This window comes from Passer montanus, unplaced genomic scaffold (assembly GCF_014805655.1).
Source record: "Passer montanus isolate IOZ18808 unplaced genomic scaffold, ASM1480565v1 scaffold82, whole genome shotgun sequence".
NCBI lineage: Eukaryota > Metazoa > Chordata > Aves > Passeriformes > Passeridae > Passer > Passer montanus.
In genome coordinates, this window is record NW_024373479.1 from 2,427,809 (window position 1) to 2,454,637 (window position 26,829).

The 26,829-nt window shown below is 42.8% G+C and overlaps 1 protein-coding gene across 1 annotated transcript in view; it reads right to left on the reverse strand.

Annotated features, from left to right (window-relative positions):
- Nucleotides 1-40: 40 nt before the first annotated feature.
- MNAT1 (MNAT1 component of CDK activating kinase) overlaps nt 41-26,829 on the reverse strand; it is a 118,052-nt gene continuing 91,263 nt past the window's right edge. The window contains exon 8 of the mRNA XM_039733066.1: nt 41-1,173. Coding sequence (XP_039589000.1) covers nt 1,053-1,173 — 121 coding nt within the window. The 3' untranslated portion in view covers nt 41-1,052. The remainder of the gene's footprint in view (nt 1,174-26,829) is intronic.

Below are 26,829 nucleotides of genomic sequence, written 5' to 3' on the forward strand. Positions count from 1 at the left end.
TTCCCCCATTTTCTTTAATAACAAAACACCAAGTCTGGAATAGATCTCATTCTTCTCTTTATTACAGCATAGAAAAATACATCCATCTAGTGCACTCCTCAGAACAGGATTCAACAGCTATGAGCAGGTGGCCTGTAAAACATGGCCAAGGTGGCTGTCCTGAGCACCTTCCACCTCCTGCAGTTGGTCACGGCTCCGTTACAAGGAGCAGGCAAGGAATACAAAAAGGATCACATCAGGTGGCAGGAATCATCCCCAAAGAAACTCCTGAGTTCCCACCTAAAGAAACTCCTGAGTTTATCACAAAAACGTTGCAAATTGAGAGAAAGAGGAAAAAGCAAACATACAAAAGCAAAACAAAACAAACAAACCCCAAAAGGGAACCCCACAATTTTGGCTACTTCAGTGACTTCACCTTGTATCGAGGTTTCTTAGACTGCTTTTACAGCACCTCAGCTGAAAGACCTTGAGCTAAAGCTTTTTTTCCAAGCAAAGGTAAGAACCAAGTGGCACACGGAGGAAGGATCCCACACAAGAGCTGTGTCAGCATATTTCCAGAGTTTCTTGTCTCATCCAGCTGGCAGGAGGAAAAACCCACTTGTCTAAACTGGGAAAACTAGCTTTATGGGAAGAAAATGCAGGCTTGAATATTGACACTAAATGTTATAATCAAAATGGCATTTAAATGCTTGTGCAAATAAAACCCTGCAATAAGAGTAAAACCACAAACTTTATTAAAGTCTGGCTTTATTGAAAAAAAAATTTACAAGTGTATTTCTTTAAGCCTCAAACATACACAGCTGAGTTATTCACATCTTCCATTAGATGTGGCTTATTGCTTCAGCCTCCCTCAGCAAAGTGCCACATGACTGACGAGTTTCCCCCTCCACAAGAATGTATCTACCATTTTAGGAAGCTCTGGAGCAGAGGGGGTTTGGTTTTCCCCTGTTTCTCACACGCAGCACAGCCCGGCCGGTGCAGACGGTGGCAATGCTGCCCCGGGTCACTCCTCGCCCCGCTGGCTGTCCCGGGTCACAGGCTGCTGTCCCTGGCTAACTGGGGTGCCAGAAGAGCCCGCTGAACGCGTCCTGCAGGGCCCGGTGACAAGCCAGGGAGGACGTGTAGCCCCCAGCCAGGTCCTGCGGAGAGGCGGCTCGAACGTGGGTGAGGTACCTGCAGCAAAGAGCAACATCATTTCAGAGCAGAGGAAACACACCAGACACCCCTGCAGCTCACTGGACAGCGAGGCTGAGGCTGCTTTCTAGGAGAAAGCAAAGAGATGGAGCTGCCCACTGCCCACATCAGGATAAAACTTCCTGAGTTAAAGCAATGACACACCTTCAGGCAGGCTGCCCCAAGCAGCGCTCTGGGGGCACGGGGCTAAGGGCACCCAGGGGTTTGTGTTCTCTGTGCCCACTCTGGGGGTGGCTCATTTCCCCATCCCACAGGGCCTGCCAAGACAAGGACATCACCAGAAGCTTTCCTGCACTCCCACAGGAACAGGAAGGTTTCAGCTCTGCCACTTAATGCCAGACACTCCCCGAGGCTGACTGTGCTGGTTGTTCTGGTGACCACAGGGCTGAGCTTCCTTTGCTTCTCACCTGTGCCTGGAGCTCACTGACCCTGGGAGTTACATCTGTGGGAGGCCACCATCATTTTGGCTAAAGAAGGTTCTAAACTTCCCCATTAATTAAGCATCATCACCCATTTGCAGAACCATCTAATTCTACCCCAAACCTTCCAGAGCGTTGAGTTGACATGGAAACACGAGCTGACATGGGAGCAGGAGCTGGCATGGAAACACAGACACGCTGCCTGTGCTGGCAGTGCCACCCTTGGCTCCCCTTGGCTCCTTCCAAGGGCTCCACCCCAGCCACACACCCAGAGCTCCTGCTAAAGGATGGCTTCGTAACCCCACAGCTCTTGCACCCCATGAGACAAGTACAAGGCAGATTCCCCACCAGTTCTGCACAAAAACCCCATCAGACAGACAGATCAGAGCCCAGCAGGAGCAGCATGAGAACCATCTCCCATCCTGACCACCAGACACAGCCCCATAAACACCAAGAGCTTTCCACAGGGGCGCTTCAGCCGCTGTTTTGATTCCTCACTTGGTACATGTTGCTCCTGGGAAGGTTGAGTCATTCCACCTCTGGCTTGGCAATCCAAGCATAAACTTGCAAAACGCACACAGCCTTTTATAATGTTATCCCAAGAAACCTAAAACAGCTGCACTTTTGGCAGGAAAATACAGGACCACCAGTAAAATATCCAAAACAGTTGCATCTTTTAATTTATGACTGTACACTGTTTCCATAAAGAGTATATAAAACAGGTCAGATTTTATAGGTAAGACATAATAAACAGTCATACCCATTGATGCCATAAAAGCATAGAAAAAGAGATTACTGAGAAATGATTAATTACAGTTTTAAAAACTCTATTTCTTGCACCTAATAACCACAATGCACAGACATGAGCAATGTGTCTGAGGGATTCTTGGTGAGATGCTGAAGCTGAGACTGAATTTACCTCCTGTGACTGAGTTGAGGTGTTTTGCACCAAGTTGTGACAGAATCTGGCTCTCACTGCCAGACATTGGTTCCCATCAGCACAGACACAGACAGGAGAGCACAAAGTAATAATAAAATAAACCCTTTTAATAGTGCTCAGCCCAAAAGAATCTACAAACACAGCAACAAAGCTGGTGCCATCTCTTAATTTGCAAGGGGAGGTGGTCTGCAGAAAGCTCCTCGTTTGTGGCACAACACATTTTATGGGTTTTATTTTTTTTTTTTACATTCTTGTTACTTGTCTCTTAATATTTTAGGAGGAAGATCTCATCCTTCCCAAAGGACTTTTAAAACTGCTGTGGGAAACAGGAGCTCCTTCCCCAGCCAGGAATGATGGGCACTGACAATAACAAATAATTTCCTACAAAATGCTGGTGTGAAACTACCTCTACCCTCCAAAACAGAAAGTCTTACAAAAATCAGTTCCCATCTTGGATTTCACTTCTATCATGTTTATTTCATTGCACAACTTCATTTTCCCCTCATGCATGAAACAGTCCAGTGAAAATGGGAGTATTTTACATTTCAATATTAACAAAGGTTGGCTGTGTCTTTCTCATTACTTTTCTTATCTTCCCTTACTTATATATCACTGAAAGGAGAAAAACAGAGTCTATTGTTTCCCCTTTTCTAGGACATCTGAAATTGGAGCATTAGTTTCATAAGACAACCTGACTTCCAGCCACTGCAGCACTTGTAGTTAATTGGGAGGTGATCTCTGAAGCAATACAAAATCATTGCCAAAAAGGCTCCCATCGACTTTTACAGCACAACCTGCCCTAATTCTCCTTACTCCTGTGAAGAGCACGGCCCGCTGCTGGCTGTCAAGTGAGGTCTTTATTTTCTTGTTAAGTATCTGAACTTACTGCTCTTGACCCATTTAATTACTGTGGTACACCAGGCAATTGCAAAGAATCTGCCACGCTGAAGCCACACAATGAGAAGCGAATGGTTTTAGCTGCTCTCCACACCCGTCCCCATCTGTGCTGCCTGATTCCAGCCATCCCCTCCGCAGGAGAATCTCTCTGAACTGGATTCCTGGGGTTTCTGGCAGAGGTCAGCACATCTTTTCATGTACACCTTTACAACAGCAGCAGGAAGAAGTGCTTGCCAAGTTTTATTTCCAAAAAGCCGAGCTCCGTTAGGTCTTGGGACCTGGAGGTAATTGCTCTCACTAGTTAGCAAATTCCAGCACACTGGGTCTGTTTTTCATAGGTTTATTTTAAGTACCTGTAAATCTTATAAGCAGAGACCAGGAAAAAGAGGTTTGCTTTTTCTGGTGCGCAGTTTTTTAATGTAACTTGTTTTTACTGAGGGCAGACTAAACTCTGAAGTTAAAAAAAGCCTGCACTATTATTTTTGAGCAGGGCTAAAGGGCTGTGTGTTCCCTGCCCCACCATTTCACACTTCCCATTCCCAGCAATGCCTATGCTCTGCTTCAGGCTGTACCCAAACAAGCCCCCTTTCCTTGGCTGCAGCCTTTGGATGTTGATCTTCCCCATTAAGCTTTCACATCAGTTAAAACACGTCGTATTTTGTTCTTCATGAGCCTTGGGGGGCTCATTCCTGACCTTCAGTTTCTCATCACCATAGAGGGGGTGGGAGGAAAAAAAAAACTAAAAAACCTCTCCTGTTTTCAAGGAAAGAGGTGTAATTCACACTCGGTGTGGAGGCTCAATCAAGCTGGCTGTTCCTGGGAGGGAGTTTTCTTCATGTTTTCTCTTCTCCCAAGGCTGTGTCACTTCACCAGGACAGGCCAGGACTGTGGAGAGCCACGTGGGCTCAGAGGGGCAGCAGATGTGAGCCCCCCGTGCCCTCCCAGGAGCCCCAGAGCCCCTGGCACTGCTGCTGCTGAGAGCCAGAGGACCCAAGAGCAGCTCAGCAACACCCAGGGCCACTGGCAAACATCCCCTCCCTGCTCAGCAGGGTGGTCTTGTTCCAGGGAAATTCAGGAAAGACGTCAGAAACAATCAGAGAGAATGGAGAAACAGCACAATCAAACCTGGCTAAAATAAACAGCCATCAGAAACCAAACAAAGCTAAAAACCCCCACCTAAACAAACAAAAAGAACCAAACATACAACCAACAAGCCCAAACCACCCCACAGTATGTCCCTTCACCCACCCAAATGAAAGTACCAGTGCTAGGGATTCTTTCACACACTCTTTCCTGCTACCCAAGATAAATCCACTCCCAGGGGTGCTTCTGCAGATGCACCATGCAGAGATACATATGGAACAACTCTGTATTTGGCATACAGGTTTTTATTTTTTTTTTACCTGTTAGGTACTTTATGGGAGTGAAGAAAAGAAAAATAATTCACAAGTTGTTTGACAGTGAAAAAAAAAATTAATTCTATTCCACAGAGCAGATTTACTGCTCATCTGATTATCTGCAGTATCCAAGACATAAAGCAATGGGGCAGACATTAGATCTGGGAAATTTTCCAGATTCATCATTTAAATAATAAATAGTGGTTGCATAAAGCAAGCAAAATACTCCACTGTGTGAAGCATTAGGAAGGCAGTAGCATAGGCTGCAGCATTCCTGAGCCGTTCTGGAGGCAGGATTTTCACTGGATTTACCAATCCTAGGATGAGCTATTGCTGTGTAACTCAGAGGGAGCTGCAGGGACTGGGTCTCATCACAGGAGAGAGGCACAGAAGGAACTGGGGGTGTCTGCCTTCTGCTGAGGAATGTGTGGCCTGGTTACCCTCTACCCTGAGCAGGTACAAACTGAGCTCCTCTGCTCAGCTCTGCTTTGCTCTGAAGCAGTCAGCTCTCCCTCAGTGGGTCCCTGCAGCCAAACAGAACTTGTTTATAAAAGGAGCCGAGCTCATTGCTGTTCTCCACTGAACAGCCCCAGGAAATGCATTGGTGCTATTCAAGTATGGTGTGGTTCTCCCTCTCTCAGACCAATTTGACTGAGGCAGGGCAAAAACACAAGGCACAAAGCTGCTACTCAAACCCAGAACAGCAATTCATCATTCCAGGGAGCAGCTACAAGCCCGATCCTCAAATTAAAAAAAAAAAAACAACAAACAAACAGCTTTTCATCCATTTTAGCAGACACTATTTGGGCAGTAAGATTGTATTTAGATGTTAAACTCACCAGCTGTGACTGGTATCAGAGGTTCCTGCTGAAGCCCAGCCACCACAGCCTGTTCTGACACAGAATTCCAGTTCAGTGCAGCCCTGAGCTCCTCATGAGCCCAGCCCAATCCCTCCTTGCCCGAGGTCACACTGCCAGCACTGCCACTCCTCTCCTCCACCCTCCAGACCACACAGAAAAATGGGAGAAAATCTATTTCGTAGGTGCAATCACTGAAGGAGCTCTGGTATTTGTTTGGGGTATTTTTCAATGTTTCTCTGTATACAATTGCAGCATTAAGTGTGGATGTCAAAACAGGGCTAAGCATGATGAAGTCCAAATAGACAAAAAATACATTTTCACCCAAATTATGGCACCTTACAAGACTGAACACAGCCCATAGTGCAGGGGTACAAGGAAAAGTCACTTTAAATAGCACAACAGAGTTTTGGCTACTAAAAATTCCTGCCAAAGATAGCGATGCAGCACAGGCAGCACCCCTGCAGGCCCAGCAATCCCACCTGCAGACAGCAGTGCTGGGCACATTCAGCTTAGTAAGCCAGGCTGGTTTGTTATTATTAATAACCCTGTGCTGCTTTCTGAGCAGAAAGTGCTCTCTGAGGTGTCAGATGAATGCCAGACCCTTCTCCACACCACAAACTTGCTCAGCCCATTTCTCTCACCCCTGCCCCAGGAACCTGCTGCAGAACCATTGCTTACTCATCACAATTCTGATTTCCAGCAAGGAAATTCAGTGCCTTCATCTTGCAATAAATTCTGCAAGAGCAGATGCCTTCTGTCTCTAATGGATCTCTTTTTGTTACAGTTAAGGATTAAGAAGAAAATATAATTATGAGTTTAAGCTCCTAGAACTTTTAGGTTTTCTGAGTGAAGAACTCTGTTCTACCAGAAATAAACTTTCCCAGTAGAAAAGACAGGAAATGCCCCAGCCCAGCAAATCAATAGAAGAAATATAGGACTCCTAGTGCTTCTTTTTAACCTCTTCCATCTGCTTTTTCTAAACAGCAATTTGTTTCAAACACTGTGAGAGTTTTCTCAGGGCAGGAAAGTGTAAAAATGGCACGTGGTGAAACAAAGTACTTTAAAATTAAAACAAAGCAGGTCTGCTGCAGAACACCTCAGCTAAGATGGAACAGGATAGAGCTCTGCTACCAGACACTGAAAGAGGCAAAAAACCCCCTCAAAATGTGATATTAGGTATGAAACAGCTGCTGCTGATAAAGGCAGTTCTGACTCCAAAGGTAGAAATTAGTGCTGAGTTTTCCCCCATCCTCTTCTCCCTCATAATGTGCTTTATATGAAGGACAAATCTTTTGGGTCCTGGAAACCCAAAGCCACCAGAGTCCTGCTGCAACAGGGACCCAGCAGCACCCTGGGGCTCAGAGCTCTCTCCCAGTCAGCTGCTGCAGTGACCAATAAAGGAGTTTCTGAGGGTTTAACATAAAAACTACAGCACTTTAATGTGATGTTTCACATAAACTGTTTGCTCTGTTAAAGGTGAAACCCATACATGACCTGTAAGATTTATCTAGCGTCCCATCTCAGAATTTAATACAGATTACTTCTGAACTGGTGAGTGCAGTTGTGAACCTTGGAGTAGAAAAACCTTTAAATGCCAAGACCCAAAGTCACAGAAGCCCTCCTGGGTGGGGAAGAGAACAGACTCAGATTTCCCATACTACTTTCCCCAAAAACTTCCTCTTTTTGTGATGAAATCCAGAGCCAACCATTTCCACTGAAAAGCTAATCCATTGGGGAGTGGAATGGAGGGAAATTTCTTTATGACAGCTACATCGAAATATACCCTCAGTGCTCCTCATAAAATACCCAGCTCTTCTACTGGCAGAAAAAGAGTTTTAAAGGAAGAAAAGTTTTAGAGAGCACCTGGTTCTCCAGCATTTTCCCAGTACTGCAATTCTACTGCTGCCCTGGTTTTTAAATAGATGTGAGACCAGACTCAGGTACTTGTATTTATTTAACACATAAACATTTGCTTTTGGAGTAACTGAGAAGCCAGTGCTGTTGCCTTGAGGTAAGATGAAAAGCTACAGAGAAATTGAGATCAAAGGAAAAGGAGAAATGCCTTCCGCCTCCCAGAAACTGATATAATTTTAAAAGAAGTGGATGTTTTAAAGTGTAAAGACAGGAAACTAACGATGAAAAAGGTTTTATAGAATAAAGGAAGCTTTGTACTCCTCTGCCCTGATATGCATTTTGCACATTTCCTCTGCTGCAGGCTGGATGCAGCCCTGGGCCAGGACCTGCCAAAAAAAGAGGTTTGGACAATCCCAGTCCCACTGCAGGGCCTTACCCAAGAAGGCACCACCTCAATACAACTATTCCATGGAGAAAAGTCTGTAAACTCCAAGTACAATGGACCACAAATTTTGAGACTATCAACTCAAAGCACTGTAACCCGTAGATATAAAAACTACTTTGAAATGGGACATAAACCCCTTAAATGGCGCAAGCTGACCTATTTCCATCTTCAAAAGGAGCTGTAAATCCCATTACACCTGGAGATGTTACAAGTGTTAACAAGTTAAATAAACCTCCTCTTTTCACTGAGGAGTTATCCAAGCTAGAGATTCACATTCAACAAGAATTCCCATGTGTAAATCCAGTGCATGTTTGAGAAACACATTTTGCCCCTCATATGAGCCCACCATTCACAGTGAGTGTCTGCACATTCCCTTTGATAATAATCAGCTGCTACATTTAATCAGCTTCCCTTAACATTTGATCATGCAGCATCACTTCAGACAGGATAAAACAGTTCCAGCCTTAGAAAATGTGAATACCAGTGCAAGAGAGCAGGCAATGCTGTCTTTGGAGCACTCAGTGATTCCGAGCTAATGTGGGAACTCTTGAACACAGTTTCAAAAGCTAAAGTGATGACAGAGATCATCTTGTTTTGTTGGGGATTTTTTAGCTGAAAAGAAACAAGAAAACAAACAGCCCTGAAGCTTCTAAAGTACATCACAACCCCACTAAGGAACCCTAAGAAGGAGGCATACCCTAGCAGGTCTGAGGCAACATGGGTTTCAGGTTTCTGTGCTGCTGCAGGGTGGATTCAAGACAGGGATTATCTGAAAGTTCTCCTCATTTTAGCATACAACTGCCTATTTCAAAATAAAAACAGGAAATGGAAAGCAGAACCTGCAAATACATTAATCCTTTGCAAGCAAAGGAAAACTAAAGGCTATGCAAGTTCTTTTTGGTCACGTGTTTCGGCTCTGTAGAGGATATTTGATATAAATTCTATGCTGGCTTCTTTTTCTTCAGTTGTTGGGGGGCTTCCTCACATCCCACTTTCCTCCCAGTAAAATATTTACTTGTTTGATCCACACAGGTCAGAGAAGAGCCACCACTGACTGTGCTGCGTAAACAGTTTCCTTCTTGTTGCTCACCCACTCATCTCCACACCACACATTCCTGCCAGCTCCAAAATACGCACAGCCACTACCATTCGGATGAATTCTTTTTTCCCTTTAAACTGCAAGGATTTCTGCTTCAACTCCTTCCGCAGAGAGCTCCTCGGATTCCTCACCCCCATGCACCCAGCTGTAACAAGAGGTGAGTGTTTATTTCTAGAAGCCTTGCTCACAGGAAGCCTTCCTTCAGCGCCAGTGACTTCCGTAAGCGCGGAGGGGCTGGGACGGGCGGGGGCACCTGGTGGCCCATTTGTCATCGTCCCGAGGTCACCCGCCAGCTGTCTGTGCTCTCAACACCCGCCAGCCCCGGCCCAGGGCATCCTCCCTCGCTCGGGTTTCCAGGGCTGCACTTCCACATCCAGTAAATCACTCAGCCCCATAGAAAGTGCTCCAGTGTGGTGTTCACGTGCCCTCTGAGCAGAGAAGAGCGATGGAAACAGCTCTTTGCTCATTTGCTGCTCCTGCTGTTTGCACATGGGGAATGTGTTGGGAAGCTTGTTTACCTGAAAGAATTTAATAATCGAATTCTAGTAGAGATTATTTATGCTAATTAGCCTATCAGGCCCAAGCTGTGTGGATGTCAGTCTGGAGACAGTCATTAGTTAGTTAGTTCGTGATAGTTCTTGTTAGTATAATAACCTGTATTATAGTTATAGTAAAATATACTATAATTAATTATAAATTATTATAAATTATGAAGATATAATATATTATACATTATAAACTAATTCATATAGTATATTATAACTTGATTATAAATTAATTATAATTTATAAAGATATACTATATTCTATATTATAATATAGAATTATATATTATAATATAAAACATATTATTATGTTATATATTATATTATACATATTCTATTTTATATATACGGTCTATTCTATTCTACTATTACTTATAAATCTATAATATTAATGAATTAAAGTAATTAATTAACCTTCTAATACCCTGAAGTTCAGCACATCATTCTTCCCGCCCATCACAGCACCAATCCCCAACAGCTGCATGTGCAGCAGCTGAGCAGCCCTTGGTGCCCCACAGAGCACAAGGACACTGCAGTGCCCAGCCTGCACAGCACTGCAGGACTGGCATGCATTGCACTGCAGCACTGCAGAGCTGCAGCTGCAATTATTCCCTGACTAAATCAGGCTCTGCTCGTGCTTGACCCTGGGAGGAATGTCATTGAACACAAGGGCCTTTTCTCAGCTGTGATAGTGGATTTTTTTTTCTTTTCAGTGGGCAAAACAACCATTAAGCCACCATTTCTGTAACTGCAAAGCAGCTCTCTTTTTAATGTGTTGTGGAAATGTTCTGGCATAGACTGATCTCCAAATTCTTCATCTTTCCCTCTGTCCTCCAACGCCACTCTTCCTCCCACACACTGTGTTTAGGACAAAGGGCCCAAGAAGAACATGGATGTATTTAAATATAGAACTCTGAGGAAGTTAACAACTGTTCTGTAATCTTCTACCTAAGTCAAGACTTATCTTTTTTATGTAAGGATAGGGCAAGTTCAGTTTTAAAGATACCACTGTGTCTCCTCTTCCCTGGGCTGGACTCTGGGAATACAGCATCCCTTCTGCAGGCAAGCAGGGAGAACACAGCTTTTACTCTGAAAGACAGTTCTTTTGGACACACAAACTCTTCTTTTAGGATAAAAATTCCCTCCTGTTCCTCCTGCTCTGCCGTTTTTCTGCGTTCCACACACCCCACTGAGCACCATGAATCCCCCAGCACACAGCCAGAGATCCATATTGATGAACTGGGGCTTTGGGAGAGCTACATGAAAGAGGTTCCTCCAGCTTCCATGTAAATCCTGCATCTGCAGGCAAAGGGAGCCCTCTCTGAACAGAGCACTCAGCCAGGAACACCTACAGAAGGAGGCTGGAGATGCACAGGCACTTTTTTTCTCCTTCTTTTTAGCACATTTTGCTTGATGCTCAGTTCTGAGGCAACAGAGGAGGACAGTTGTGATTGTGTCACAGAATCACAGAGTGATTTGGGATGGAAGAGACATTTAAGATCAGGCAGTTCCAACCCCCTGCCATGGACACAGGGATGCCACCCACTAGCTCAGGACACAGCTGCAGAGCCCAGGGTGGCTCCAAGCAGACAGGAGGGATTTCAGCCCCAGAAGCTGGACCTGGATTTCATGCCCAAGGCTGGAAAATGAAGTGGCCCAATGCTTTTGAAGTTTTTCTTGCATTTAAGGACTTGCTTTAGTCCCAGCAGGGAAGAACAGAGCCCCTGGATGACTCATGTATCAGGCATGGCAACAGGCTTTGCCCCCAAATCACTGCTGACAGAAAAAAGTCATATGAACACAGAAAAAGTGGTTATAACCTCAGCTTTGAAATAGTTTCCCCAGGCAGAAAGTCAGTTCTGTTTTCACTGTGACACAGCATCCTCTATTCTAACCAAGTAGCAATGAATTCACATCATACAGCAATTCCAGTTTAATATGACTCAAACAAAATAGCACAAGAATTTCTAGAGGGTTTTTAGCTGCTGATACTGATCAGATAAGTAAGCTGCCAAACCTAACAATTATCTCAAATGAAAAACCATGAACTCTTGGTTATTCATTTCAGATAATAAGAACCCAAAGTTATTTTCTTTAGGCAAAATGTGGAAAACAGAATTGTTGAAAGCAAATATTGCAGTTTGAATGACAGTATTTAAAGAAGATGAGATGGTTCAGGTCAAAAGAAGGTGAAAACCAGGTGGCTTTCCCTTGCAGCTGACTTGTGCTCTAATGCAGGAGCCCCTCAGCCTGCTCAGGTTCAGGTCAGCATTTCAGGCTGATGCTGAGATCAGGTTTACAGCTCTCAGCCAGGAAGGCCTGGGAGAGGTGGGAGGGAGCAAAGAGGGCAGGAGCTCGGGGAGAGGCTTCTGCTCAGCACCAGGGATGGGGGAAGGATGAGAAACATCTGCCCCAGGCAGGAGCAGCCTTTGGGCTGAGCTCTCAAACCCCCCTGCAAAGGAGCTGCACAGCCCCACTGGCACGGGGCAGTCACAGCTCCCACAGGTGGGGCAGGAGGGAAAAGTTGCTCTGTTCTCCTGAAAATATTTTTTACAGGGGAATGAAGGGGAGAAAACCACTCCTTCAATCCTAGGCAATTTCCTCCTATCTGTCAGCATATGGTAGGAGCTGTTATTAGTTGGCTTAAATATAAAGCATCATTAAGGCTATTTCTCTGTTTTAACAGCTTAACAATTCTATTGTGAAATCTGGGTGAAATTCTCTGGATTTTATTGTCCTTCTCTATTGTACCCTGGTAGAATTTCTAGAGGGGAAAAATGCAGTGATGATAGGAGATTGTCATTTTACTCTTCTAAAAAGACAATGAGATAAGTGTCTAAATTGAATCATTTTTAATATGATTTTTCTTGAATTAATTTTAGTTTTCTGTTGCTTTCAGTCTAATCCAATATCCTGAAACAGAAGAAGCACAGATATCCAATAGGAGTGTGCCAAGTTAGGGAGAAACCCTTCGTTTCACTTGGAAGAGAAAATACCAACAGAGTTGTTACAGAGCAGTGACATCCACAACTGCTGAAATTCTCCATGGATTATTCGTTAACCACTCAACTCAACTTGCAAACTGCATCCCCAAAATCTGTCTGCAAAGAAGTTGTGCCTACTGACTGAACTGATTCTGAAACTGGTGCAGAAAGTGCCTTTTGAAACATTCACAGAAAGTGCCCGGAAATCAGTGGGGATTGCTAATAAAAATGACATTTAACAAATTCTCCTGCTGAGGAGAGCTCCCAGTAACACTAGGTGGCAGAAGGCTCTGTCACATTGAAGACACCTGCAGATAGATACACTCACAGAGCTACTTGAGCTTGATTTTAGAAAAGCTAAGGGGAAAACAGTTGAAAGCAAAACAGTTCTAAGATCCCCTTTTCCATCCACTCTTCCAGTTCTAATTCTGGCTCTGATATCCCTAGTGCACATTATTTCACCATTTAAGCTATCCCAGAATGTGAATACACCCTTTAAACCTGAACCTTTAATCACATTTTACTGAATTCAGATTAAATTCTCTATCTGACAAGTGATTCTTTAAGCTTTTATGTAATTAAAAAGAAATTCACTGCTTAAAGAAATAATGGCCACTAGGACAAATACACAATAAAAACATACACTGTGAGTTACCTTGAAGCAAACTCGAAATCCAGCCTGCAGTGCTATACATTTCGGCAAACAAATTTCTGCAGCTGAAAGAAAAACAACAACCTACAAACAAACTCATTCACAACTGCTCCAGACTCAATGTGGGAAAGATCTGATAAAAATAGCAGCTGCTCCCTCGTGGAGATGCATTTTCAGGAACACTTTTGTAGCTACATACAAAATTCAACTGCTTGTTTATGTTTTACATATTTAAGCCTTTAAAAAACACCTATGCTCAATTTTCCTTTATTCTGACCACTCTCTTTCCAACTGCTCCAAGTTTCTCTCTCATCCTCTATAAATCAAATCCACAAGGAAACAAAGAAGTGCCCCTGCCCTGTTCGGAGGAAGCTGCAAACACAGAGAGGGAAAGCAAAAGCCAAGCCCTGCCTAAATGCTGAAAAACAAAACGCAGCAGGAGCAGAATGACATTTCTGCTTCCTTGGATGTGTAAGTTTGAGTTGACAGCAAAGATTTCTCTGAGATGCCCATGGCTGCACTGCTTTTCCACTTGCCAGCCAGTAACACCGCAGACTCACAGCACTTGAGGGGTGCTTCCCCAGGGCTGGCTGGTGCCAGCACGGAGCTCAGTGCATCCTGGAGGGTTATTCTGCACCTCTAGCCATGGAGGCTGTTTGTGTTTAAATATAGCATATTTTATCATTCACAGTTGTCAGCAGTGGAAATTGTCATCTAAGCAGGAAAGGATGCTGTTGAAGAAACAGGAGGGGCTGGTTAGAAAGTAAAAATTATTTTGGCTGTGACAGCTCCTCTCCCTGCCCATTTTGAGGGTAAGGGATCACACCACCCATTGCAAATTGCTGCCTGAGAGTCAGAAAAATCAATAGTAGGTAGGAAAGCTGACTTGCCAAGGCTACAGCCACTGCCAGCAGATTATTAATGCATCTGTCTGCATTCTTTAATGTTTCCTAAGAAGCAACTATGTTAACTGAAAAGGTGCTACGTGTCACCAGCCCTTCTCTTCTCTCCTCTTCATTTTCTCTCCGTATTAAAACCTTGGCTACCAAAGAAAACAATCATGTTTCACCTCATCTTTTCCCAGCTTTTCTGAAGTTCAGTTCCTGCTCTAGAGCAATATATACAGTCTAAGTACTGCCCCTGACAAGCTGTTTGACAGCCCTAAGTTGCACATCTATTTTACTCCCAGTGCCTTGGAGTTGGTAGGGCTTAGATGGGAAATGGAGGCCAATTAAAATAAACACAGACAATATCAATGCATTCTTCAGAAAGGCACAAGACAAGCAAAATGAAACACTACTGGCTTTTGCCCACAGTTAGAACTCAGCTCATCTCACAGGCTGAACGCTCTGGCTGAGGTCCAGAAAGACACTTAAGCACATGTCTTATTTTAAGCATGTGAGCAGCCTCATTGATTTTTCACTCATGCCAGGAAGAATATTCAATGCGCTTAAAGTTAAGCACATTGTTAAGTGCCTTCCTGGAGCAAGGCCAGGCTATTTAGCCCTTGCAAGAGTTAGTCTAGAGAACATTTACCATTATTTTAACTTCTCAAGACTTTCTTTGAGATAAAGTTTTATGCTGTATGAAAATATTTCATTCATACGAGCAGTGACTGGCTCACAGCAACCTTCAGGGACCAAGTGTTCTTCCCCTTCCCACATCTTCTGAAGCAGTAACTGGAAGGATTAAAGAGACATACAAATATACCAATAAAGAAAATTTGTTTTGAAAGGGAAGCCAGCAGTCTAACTGATCTGAAGAGCAAAATGAGCCCTGCACTGGAAAGCTGACAGACATATTAATTTTCAATGAAAACTAATAAAGTCATTTTCCAATGTCCCATTCCAATACCAAGTCCTGTGCAGGAACTTTGAAAAGCAAGCTGATTGTTGACTGAAATTAATTATCACAACAAGCACACATTCAATTCCATTTTCCCTTCTTCCTTTCACATCGAGTTAAATACAAAATCAAGGAAAGGCCTGTTAGTGCTTCCTCAACATGACCTCACCACATCAGAGCACTTTAGAGATCAAAGGCACAACAAACACTTTGCTCTTTGCTACAACAAAGTGATGCCATTTGCTATGTTTGCTACAGACAATTGAATTTCTATCTGGTTGGCATTATCCAAGCTCAGTATCTTACCCTGAGAAAGAGCTAGAGAAAGGTGTTTAAGAGTACAGCTAAGGAAAGCTGGACTGGGTCAGACTCACACTCCCTCCACCCCAACCACCCCTCTCCAGGAGGAGAAAAGGGAGAGCATGGCATCCTGACCATTCCAGTGGGAGCAGCAGGACACTGACAATTTGCTCTTTTTTTATGAGCACATGTACCTTTGTACTTCAGTATTTTTTCCTGCAGAGTTTAAACTCAGTGGTGAAAGAAGACAATTGGCAGGGGGATAGAGGAACAGAAAGGCAGCTTAACACTAGATCACCTCTGAAATGTCAGGGTGACACAGCTGTACCACTCCTCATGTCTCACCCCAGTGCAGCTCCACTGATTTCATGCTACCAAGCCCACACTGATGGCAACTCCAGCCTCAGCATCCAACACTCCACTTTAGAAACTGGTGGAGCAACCTTTGAAAGAAGAAACTAAGATAACAAAGGCAGCCTGCAAACAGAAAAGACACTTCCTAATGGATTCTGCTCTAGAAGCTGTCAATTTGAAAAACATAATCTCTTTATTTTAAAGTATCATTTTACATATCTTGTCGCTGAGATTATTTAGTGCAATTTTCTCACCTTGCCATGCAGTAAGAGCAGGACAGTGGCACTGAGAAGGCTGAGGCTGGAAGGGACACAGGGAGCCCACTTGGTCCAGCCTCCCTGCTCAGCAGGATCAGCTCAGACAGGTTGTCCAGTCAAGTTTTAGTATCTGCAAGGAGGAACACTCCACAAACTACCTGGACAACCTGTCCCAGTGTTCGACCTCCCTCACAGCAGATGCATTCCAGTGGAATTCCATGTATTTCCATTTGTGTCCATGACACCTTGTCCTCTCACTGGGATCACTGAGGAGCACCTGGCTCTGTCCCCTTCACTCCCTGCCCTCCATCAGGTTTTTACACACACCAACAAGGTCCTTCCAAGCCCTTTCTTCTCCAGATGGAAGGTTCCCTCAGTTTCACCTCACACAACAGATACTGAACTGATGCCTTGTGAAAGCTGACCTAGAACAGATGCTGGACAGAGCTAAATAATAAAGTAGGGATTTATTAAGAAGTTTTAATGGATCCACCTTGGGCAGCACAAGAGCCCAGCCAGGGCTACACCCAAAATGGTCACAAAATGGACAAGTGCTCACAGGGTCTCTCACTTTTATAAGTTCTGCTCCATTTGCACATTGGAGTTAATTGTCCAATTACAGCTTTAGGTTATGAAGTCCCATCCTTCTTGTTTTATTCTCTTCAGTCCATGTTGTTTCTGCTCTTGGGCCTGAAATTGGGATCCTTTGTCCTTGGTCCCCAGCTAGAGAAGGAATTGTTTTGTCTCCCTACTCTGTGCAGAGAGCTCACCACCTCCTCATATGAAGCTCAGAACTACGCACTAAAGCAACATGGAATCTGAAAAATATAAAAGCTAAAACCTGAAGCATCACCAATCCCTACTTGCTCCAGCATGTCCATGTCTGGCACCAGGGATGCCAGGACAGGACCCAGCATTCTGGATGTGTCCCTCAGCAGTGCAGGGAAGCACCCCCACCTCCCTCGAGCTCCTGGTGACCCTGCCTGGCACAGCCAGGGGGCTGGTGGCTTTTCTCCCCCACAAGGACAGCTGCTGGCTCCTGGTCACCATGGGGTGCTCCAGCCCCTTCTCCACAGAGCTGCTCCCCCAGCCCGTGCTGGCTCATGGGGCTGTCCCAGCCCAGGTGCAGCACCCTGCATGTCTCTGAGATTGCTGTGACACCATTTCTCCAGCCCTGAGGTCCCTCTGAAGGGCAGCACAACCATCTGGTGCTCGAGCTCTGGGCTCTGCATCAGCTGCAAAGCTGCTGAGGGAGCACTCCTTGCACAGCCAGCCAGCAGAGAACAGGGTGCTGCTCCCAGTACGGCTCCTGGGGGGAACCGCTGCGTCCTGCTTGGCTTTCAAACCCACAAATTAATGGGATGTCAACAACATTGGATTGTATTGGTCTAACCAGTTCCCTTTTTTAAATTTAGGTGCTTCAATGAGTGCAATATTTTAATATATGCAAGAATTGAATCTGTTTCTGAACAGTATCTGCTGGTTCAACTTGTCCTTAAAAGTGAACTTTCTTCAAGAAAACTTCAAAAATCATTTATGATTTTAGAGGGAGAGACAGACGTCTCTCCTTGAGCTGCTTTAGTATGTAAATAACCCAAATTGGATGGTGGATTTCCTTAAAAAATCATTTCTGCAGACAAAAATGCCCCTTCACTTGAAGAATCTAGAGCAACAAGAAAGCTGTTTTCCAGAACTGGGATTACAGCCAGTTTATGATGGATAAACATTGAATGCTTATGGCATAATTATAATGTCATAGCATTTGCTGCCAGAATTACAAAAATATTCTTAAAATTATGCCCTAAATAGAATGGTGTTTAGTTCAGCTAAACTGAAAGCACACTCCAAGAAATGTGAAAAAACAAACACCATGATTCCAAATTTCAATTATACATACTAAGGCCTTGTTTTAATAAAAGTACATTTAGTGGCTGAATAAAGTTTCTCAAAAATAATTTTAAAGATAATGAATTCCCGATGTCCAAAAAAGTGTCACATGCAGTTTCATCAGTGACTCATGTAAACTAACCTCAAATTTAACCAAATGCAACTGTGATCAATATTGTGTCAATCTGAAAGTATCTGGGGTTTAAGGCAACAAAACCAGATGCAAGGATGAGTAAAAATTTGGAACCCACAAACAGAACGGATTTCTTGGCTACTGAAAGGTCTGGAACAGTTATACTGACAGGGAGAAGCCAAAAGAATGAGAAGTTTTGACAGTATTGCCACATTTAGCAGGAAGAGAGTCAAGTGCAGGAGGAAAAAAAGGGAGACAGTTTGCTACCATTGCACGTTATTTAACTTTTTTTTTTAACTTTTTTCTTTTAAAATCCTCCACTTGAGGTATGGACTGTTCCACACACCTCTGACCTGCTGTACAGTGTCTAGGGATGGACTTGCAATTATGTTCTTAGGCACTTTGATAAGGCAAAACCCAGCAATAAAAAAACCAAAAAACCCAACCACATAAAATAAAAGTACTGTCAGATTTACCAACATATTCTGGAAAGAGCTGTAAGAGTTACTGAACAAGAAGGCCAGTTATATATAGTAGATTGGGGCCACAAAGGAATGATTCTACCTTCACTGTGAAACAAAACTGAAGGGTTGTGCATGACCTGCCCACCAGTGCTGTGCTGTCCCTCACAACCTCACAAGAAGGTGACAGAGAATAAAAAGTTGTCTACATCAATCCCTTTTATTATTTATTTTATTTATCATCTCTTGGCAGTGGCACATATCATGAGTTGCAGTGGAAAAATCCATGAACTGAAAGCAAAAACGGGGCTGAGAGGGGAAAAGGTGTCAGAATGGAGAAAAGGGGAGTTTTATTCCTCCAAGCAATATCCCCTACCATGACAGCTTTGCTGGCTCCTTCTCCACCGACAGGAAATTTCTGTAAAAGAATCATGTGGTGCTGGAACACAAAACTGCAGAGGTTCATACATGAGACAAGCTGTAGGTCTGACATGGGACCAGCAAACAAAGTCAAAAGCCCAGTTCTCTCCTCTGCCTTCCAAACACTAAAATCTTAGAATGTGACAGAAACCTGTTGATTCTGACAGAGTTTAAATTATGCCACTCTGAAGCCAAAGGAGCAGAACACCTCACACTGGCAGAAAAATAAGAAGCCCAAGACTTCCCTGCTTCACCAGTTTTTATCTTCACAAAAGCAGGCAGAAAACCCTGAGGACCACAGAGGGGCAATGGATTTATGAGGTCTGAGAATCCTCAAACAAAGAGGTAGTTGAGCTAGTCGATTTTATTGCTTTATCCTTGAAAGCTTAAATAATAAAAAAGTTAAAATAAAAATAAAGCAGAGCAAGCACCTACTAGAAAAGCAGTGTCAGTATTGTCCTTTAGGCATGTTTCTCTCCACACCTCTGGAAAGTTGTCTGGCATTTAACATAATTAGGAGGAAGAATTTTCTCCCCTGGCAAAGTCAATTAACTTCACTGTATTTGTATCATCTGTCAGAGCTGAATCTGCTCCCTTCTTCAAGTCTGACACAAGCTCCTACACCTACTTGACAGATCAAACAGCTTATATAGAAATTACTGTGCTTTAAAGGGAAGTTCCATGGCTATGTCAAGTCAAAAGCTGCAAGACAAGAGGTGAGTGATTATTCTATTAGTATACACTCCTCTGGAATATTAAAATACAGCCTAACTTTGTACTGAAGTTTAACCTCTTTCATGCAATTTGCTATTTCATTATGAAACTGCTTTAGTCTTCAATCACCAGAAACATCTGCAGAAAATTAAAGTAGGTCTTTTTCCTGCTCTGTGCTCTTGAACTGCTTAATTTCTCGTACTATTAAGATACATAAGCTCCTTGCTGTAATAAGAAATGTAAGAAACAGTGTGGGCCACTGCTTTAACATACAGCCATAAACAGGCAGATGCATGTTTATGCATTGAGTGTTATAACCAAGCTTTTATCTAAAAGCTACATAAAATATTAGTGCTCTGTGAAACACCATTCAATGTGATGTCACTAGATAGCATATCATGCCACTCTTTGGCATCATAAATCAATTGCCAGCTCTCATCACATTTTATTGGCATTATAGTTCAGGCCCAAACCCACCTCCCATTAGCTCCAATTTAATATTTGCTGTACATCAATGTATAAAACTCGTAATTAAAGGCAGCAGAGAAGAGAAGGGTAACACACACAACATTCTTAATGCAGTTCTCCAGTTAAAACATGAACACAAAGCAGCATGGTGGGTAATGCAGGAATGAAAACACTTCTCTACTGAAATGCCTTTCCTGGTAATCAGCTCTTAAAAGCAGCCAGACCAGTAATGCAGCTCTCCCAGATGGCAGCCAGGGACTGGGAGCACTCACTGGATGCATAACTGAGAAACAACATCAAGGTCTCCACAGATTTTATGTCCCTGAGCAGCAATGAGAAGCACATCACAGATGAAAATGTCACTTCTCTTTGGGCACAGACCTGTTCTGAAGTAAAACACCAAAGGCACTCGGCCACTCTGTTGAGAAAGGGGCTTTGGTCCAATGAAATCTCTTTCCTACCAGAATCAAGCTGCTGTTTGCACTGAGCTGGTGCAGCAGTGCATCACCCTGACAGGCTGCTGATGTGATTGAAGGAGGGAGCACAGCCCTGTATTGATCTCTCAGCAGCAGGGCCAGCACTCCACGGAGCTCACTTTGAAGTAGCCCCACACAAGCACTGCATTATCTGCCTCGCCAGCGCTGGGCAGGTTTTCAAAGGCTTAAATAATATTATGGCACATAAATCTACTAAAGGCTAACCTGATGCCCTTTGTGAGTGAGAACTTCTTGTACTACAAAGGTTCTACCAGTTGGAGCCATAGAAGAGCAAAAACCTCAGGGGAAGCAGAGCTGGCTCTTCCCAGACCACCTCTGTGCTACTCCAGCACAGGTTGGAGCACACATGAGCCTGGGCTGCCCTAAAAAACACCTCAAATACAGCCCCACACAAAAAACTTTACCACAGGTTTTGTAGGATTTGCCTGTAACTATCTATGGAGGTTAAATCTGTATCAATGTGAACTCCTCGTTTTCTGTACAGAAAACACTCAATTTTTTAAAGGAAAATAATCTGGCAATATTTCCAAGAGAGTCCTGTGGTCATCTTTCTGAGTTAGCTGTCCTTCTGCATCAGAACTATTACCCCTCAACCTCCTGGAGTACAAAAGTTTCCACTGTATGCCCTGTCCATTTAATGCACTGCAACTGAAAATATTCTACACTGACTGATGGATTGAAGCAATGTTGATCTCAAATTTCTTTACCTCAAGAACTAACACCCCCCTCAATGACACACCCCAATGAAAAGTGCAAGCTCACCTTTAGCTTTACAGTAAAAGAAGGCAGTAATTAATTTTTAAAGCACCATATTCTAATTAGTTTTCATAGGTGCTATGCAAAAACAAAAAAAAATTAAGCATGGTTTACACTGATAGGTCTTAAGAAGTAAGTGTAAATAGGGATTCATCATCCAAAGAGGTATTTTCCCTGCAGGGATCTCATTTTATCCTAGTGATTCTCAACCACTTTCATCTACCATTTGAAAGAAAATATAAAAGTCACCCATTGCAGAATGTACACCTGTCAAAAAATCTGAGGGGGCTGGGGAAATGGATAAATGATTCAAACTAATCTGTGTAGCACTTACTAATGTGGACTTTTTCCAGCTAGAGACAGCTTAATAGCAAAGGTCACACAGCCAGGAGCTAAGAACAGGTCACACAAACACAGCACCACAAATTAATTAATGCTGGAAACAACACAGATAATGGTGGTTGACTTACAAAACTTGAGCTCTGGTTTCTTCTGGAGGTAAGGAGGTGGGGACAGACACAAAATAGGGGAATATTGAGTAGGGGAATTCAGAATTCACCCTGGTTTTCTGCAGTGAGTTCTCTGCGTGTTACCTTCTCTTTTCTGGGGCAAAACACTGAGCTTCAGCTGCACTTGCTGAAAAAAAAAATCACTGCACTGCAGACCTACAGAACACCTGATAATACAACAGCAATAACAGCAAGGAGTTATCACGTTGTAAATGTAAAATGATCCACAGCAATATCTGCATACACACATAGGCATGCACAAACACATGCATATTAATAAAATAATTATGCACACATTAACAAAATAATTCCAGCAGAAAAAACCAGCTTTCCTGGGCACAGAGATCATCCCCTCAAAGCAGTTACTCCTGGCACCCTAAATCCTACCCTCTCTCTGGAAAAATTAATGGCACCACTGCAGCTCCTTCACCACTTTGTCAGGAAGAAGAGTTTTGGGGAGCTCTCATCCTCCCCTTTATCTACCCTCACCATGTGGCAGCTATTCTTCTGGGAGCATCCAAACCTTTTATCAGAGGAAAAGCAAAATTTTTGGAAACGGCTCATTAAGAGAGAATTTAATCAATGAGTTTATGTACAGGCAGGAAAAAAGGTGAAGGGAATCCAGGAACATGCATGCTTATTTAGATGTCACTTTCCTATTCAAGAAATTCTGCTAAATTTAGCATGTTTTTTGTTTTGGTTTTTTTGGTTGTTGTTGTTTGGTTAGTTTTTTTTTACATCAGGAGTATTTTGAAGCCTCTCCTTCATTTGTATCTCTTGCTTTTCACATTGTTTTTGCTTTCTCAAGGAAACTGGCAGCTGAAATGGTGTTCTAAAAACAAGTCACAAACATTTAGCAGTGTTGCCATTTCAAACACCAGGCTCAGCTGAAACTGCTGTGTGGTAAGACGATGCTGTTTCAGCTGCTGGAGCCCTCAAAGGACAAAAAAAATGCTGAATAGAACCAAAATATAAGTCATGAGTCAACAAAAACTCTGGGATTTGTTGCAAATAACATCCTGCAAAGCAGCCCAAAATAGAGGATGCACTGCTCTTTGCAGACACCAGGAGCCTGTAGGATCACCTCCAGCCAGCCACCCCAGTTTGTGTGGTTCTCTCTACTGGAAGTAGCAAGCACTTCCCAGAACCTAATGCTGATATTTCAAATCAGATATTTCCATTTTTCAGATAATGAACCAAAGCACCAATGGGAGAAAGAAAAAAGAAACAAAAAGAAAAATAATGCACACACGCATGAGGAAGGCATGAAATGGACCCATACATGAGCACTGAAATCTCATCTATTGGCTAGCCCCATTCATTGGTCTTTTTCTAAAGAGATAAAAATAGCATTAAAAGAAAATACATTGATTTTCTTTTCTTTTTCTGGTCTTCAACTCCCAGGGCAGACAGCCTGTAAAACCTGCTGCTGTAGTACATATGGGCAGCTGATCTGAGCAGAGAGCTCCAGGCAAGTTTTCAGCATTTGTTTTGAAATACAGGAAAATCAACTAGGTCCCAGAAAAGCCAAATATCTGTGAACTCGGGGATGAAGAGCCTGCAGCACCAGCACAGGGCTGCAGTGCCCACCCTCTGTCCTGCAGGGAGCTGCATTCCTTTGCTCCATCTGCAAACATCCCTGAGCCATGTGAGCACACTCCTCAATTGTATGGAAGAGCCTGTGAGCACACAGAGCTCATCCTCTGTGCTGCAAAGAAACTATCTACCCAGACAGCCCCAGGGCAGGAGCATTAAAGGCATTTCTGTAAGGTCTAATCCTGTTCACACTGAAGCTGCTACAAATTCCTCTGCCAGGGCTGGGAGCAGAACTGGACCTGTGTGGAGCTTTTATTTATTTTTAAACCTACCGTGCTCAGCACCCAAACAAGTTCAATGGGAATTTTTCAGATTAGCGTTTTGGTACTAGAGCCAAAAACAAGTCAGGAACTTGTGAACTTCCTACAGCTCTTTGGAGAAGGCAGGGAAGGAGTCTGGAGGTGTTAACTGGGAGAACTGGTGAAAATGGTGAGGAGGGAGCTGCACTGAGCTATCCTTGCTGTCACCTCCAGGGTCTGTTATGACACTGTCAATTGCTCAGATGTTTGTAGAACTGGGCAAAACTCATTTTGTGTGTTCTTCTGCTAGTCCAAGCTTTTCCAAGGCCTGGATAAATTGAGTAAATACAGCAAACCCAAAAATCTACAGAGCACTTCTGGGTGAGAAAAAAAGAGAGAGCTAATAAATGCAAAATACTAAAATAACAACTTCAGTGACTACTCTTAGACAAAAGGCAAAAGATCAAGAAGGATCCTGAGGCCCAAACTGCTCAAGGCAAGGGACTGCTCAGTCACAGCAGACTCCTGAAAGCAAAATCCCTATTGCAATCACACTTTCACAACAATACTTGCCTTGCTTCTGGGGAGAAAAAGAGCAGGATGCACCTACATCATGGAACAAGGGAAAAAATAAAAAGGCAAGATATGGTTTCCTTATTTCAGATTGTTTGCAGACTCTATATCTGTGGGACTTTTCATTCCAAAATTAACTGTGTGCTGAAGAGAGTCTGGAACAGCAGAGCCTTTACGCTTCCAAGTTTTGAGATGGCCTCAGAGTGCAAAATCTCTTCTCTTCATTTCTGGAATAGCTTTTGACAATTAGTAGAATCAATGACCACAGAGCAAGAAGTCTGCCCAATCCATCAGGACCTAAATGTGAAAAGAGGGGGAAGAGAGAGAGAACCTTCTAATGACAGGAAGGGGAGAAGAGGTGTAGAATTTTTTTGGCTTTATTTGGGAGCATTTCCTCAAGAATTCTGGAAGAGAGTCAGAAAATAAAGATAGCAGCCAGCACTCACCTCCTGCATCTTTTTAAGGGAGAACTAGACAAATGCAGCAGTAGCAAATAAAGGAAACCATAAGTAACCTTCTCCATGCAAGGCAGACACTACCCCAGTAGAGAGAGTTGGCACAAACCCAAGGTATAGAGGCTGCTTGGTAAATTCTCAATAAATATTAAAAACACAAGTATGCTGATATCTGCATTTTTTCCAAAGTTGATGGAAAAATTAAAGCATGGGTCGATGCTCCTGAGAACAGAGGAGTCAGTAAGATTCCAGGTTTAGGGGAAAGAACAAAGGGATGGAGAAACTATTATCTTGAATCTCAATTAACGTCGACAGATCCCGGAGATGAGAGAAAAGCGCCTGCACTGGAGCCAGGACCTCAGCACCTCTTCCATCCTTCCAGAAAGGCTCACCCAGCTTTCAGAGGTGGAGAGCAGAGGGACCTGGAATCCAGACTAGTGGAATGATGCCAGCAAGACATGGGACACCCTCTTTCTACAGTTTCACCCTCTTCTCTCTCCTCATCACAGGAATATCCATTGTTCCTATCAAGTCTACAAGAGGAGAAGGAAAGAAAAGAGATAACTTTGTCTTCCACAGAAGGCAATCCCCATACTCTGTGGTTATATATACATATATATAAAATTTTTCTATGTATATATATTCCTCTGCAGAGGACTAGTGGAGACCAAGTGCACAACCACCACCAGATATTATTAGGATTTTAAACTCTAAAGAATTTGCTCACCTTTAGCATCATCTTAGAAAAAATACCACCAGAACAAGAGTTGACAACTTCTAAGCAAAAAAGCTGTGCCTATAAAAACTCTGGATTGATGGGTCATTAAAAACAGTGACTAAAATATTTATTTATTTATTTTTAAAAAATATTTAAATAATACAGAATAACACAATTACTTCCAGGACAAAAGTTACCAAGCATGATGTAGCAAGTGTATTACATCAACCTCCATAATAAATCTAACCTGCTAATATTTTCAACACTGTATGTGTTCTTGCACACTTTCAAATTACTCCAACACTATTTTAAACAAATCCTTCCACCGAAGAAAATGTCAATATATCAAAACTATTTTTTAAACTAATGAGTTTCCTTTTTTACAAAGCAATTACTTTAAGTACTGAAAAGGTTTCCATGGCACCCTCCACTTTCAGCTGACAAATATCAGCAATAGCTGGATTTAAAACAAACAAACTGAAACCCCCAAATCAGCAGCGTTTGACTCGAGGAAAAACATTAAATGTTTTCATGCAGAAGCATTGAAAAACTTATTCTTACTGAAAGAAAAAAGTATGTATGCACACCTGCTTTTCTATCAATCTAAGCAGGAAACCATTTCACTGCTGCATCATAAGTAGAAGAAAAGTGCTTATTAAAACATTAATCACAGTCCATTATATTCTGACTCCATGCCAGAAGTTCCCATTACATCACTGAAAATATCTATTAACCAAAACCTGATTCTGACAAGTTACAGAAGTGTAGTGTTTAGGATTTAGTAATGTAAAAGTCAGTTTTAGAAGAACAGTTACACAATTGATTTTGCAGTGGCAAGCAACTATAATTAATTGTTTTTGTGACATTTATTACTGCAGTGGGGTTGATTTAACTGGTGTTTCTACTGTAAAATTATTAAAAAATTATTTCAAACTTCATCTACTTTTATTAAACACATTTATTGTGAAGGTATTTAATACCTGGGGCTGGCTAAACAATTTTAAAATGTGCTGGATATACCAGTACATGTAAAACTGCATTGTCTTGTGTAAATATGGGCCTTGTTTAGAACCATGTCTCACAGGAAATTATGCCAAATGAAAACCATCTCCCCTTCTCCTCTCCCACTGAAAAGGATTTATGTTTTTACATTTAATACCAGTTAAAGAAACAAAAATATGGTGGTGTTACCTTCAAGCCTGAGCAATAGTTCAGCTGTGAAGTCCCATTATGTTCAAACCTCTGCTTTGTTATTAGAAACACAGCCTAACCCAAATGCTTCAATTTGGAAGAGGGAGAAGTGAACAACTCAATTCTTTCTGGAAGCCTGGCACTGCATGTCTTGTTTACCTAGAACAGTTT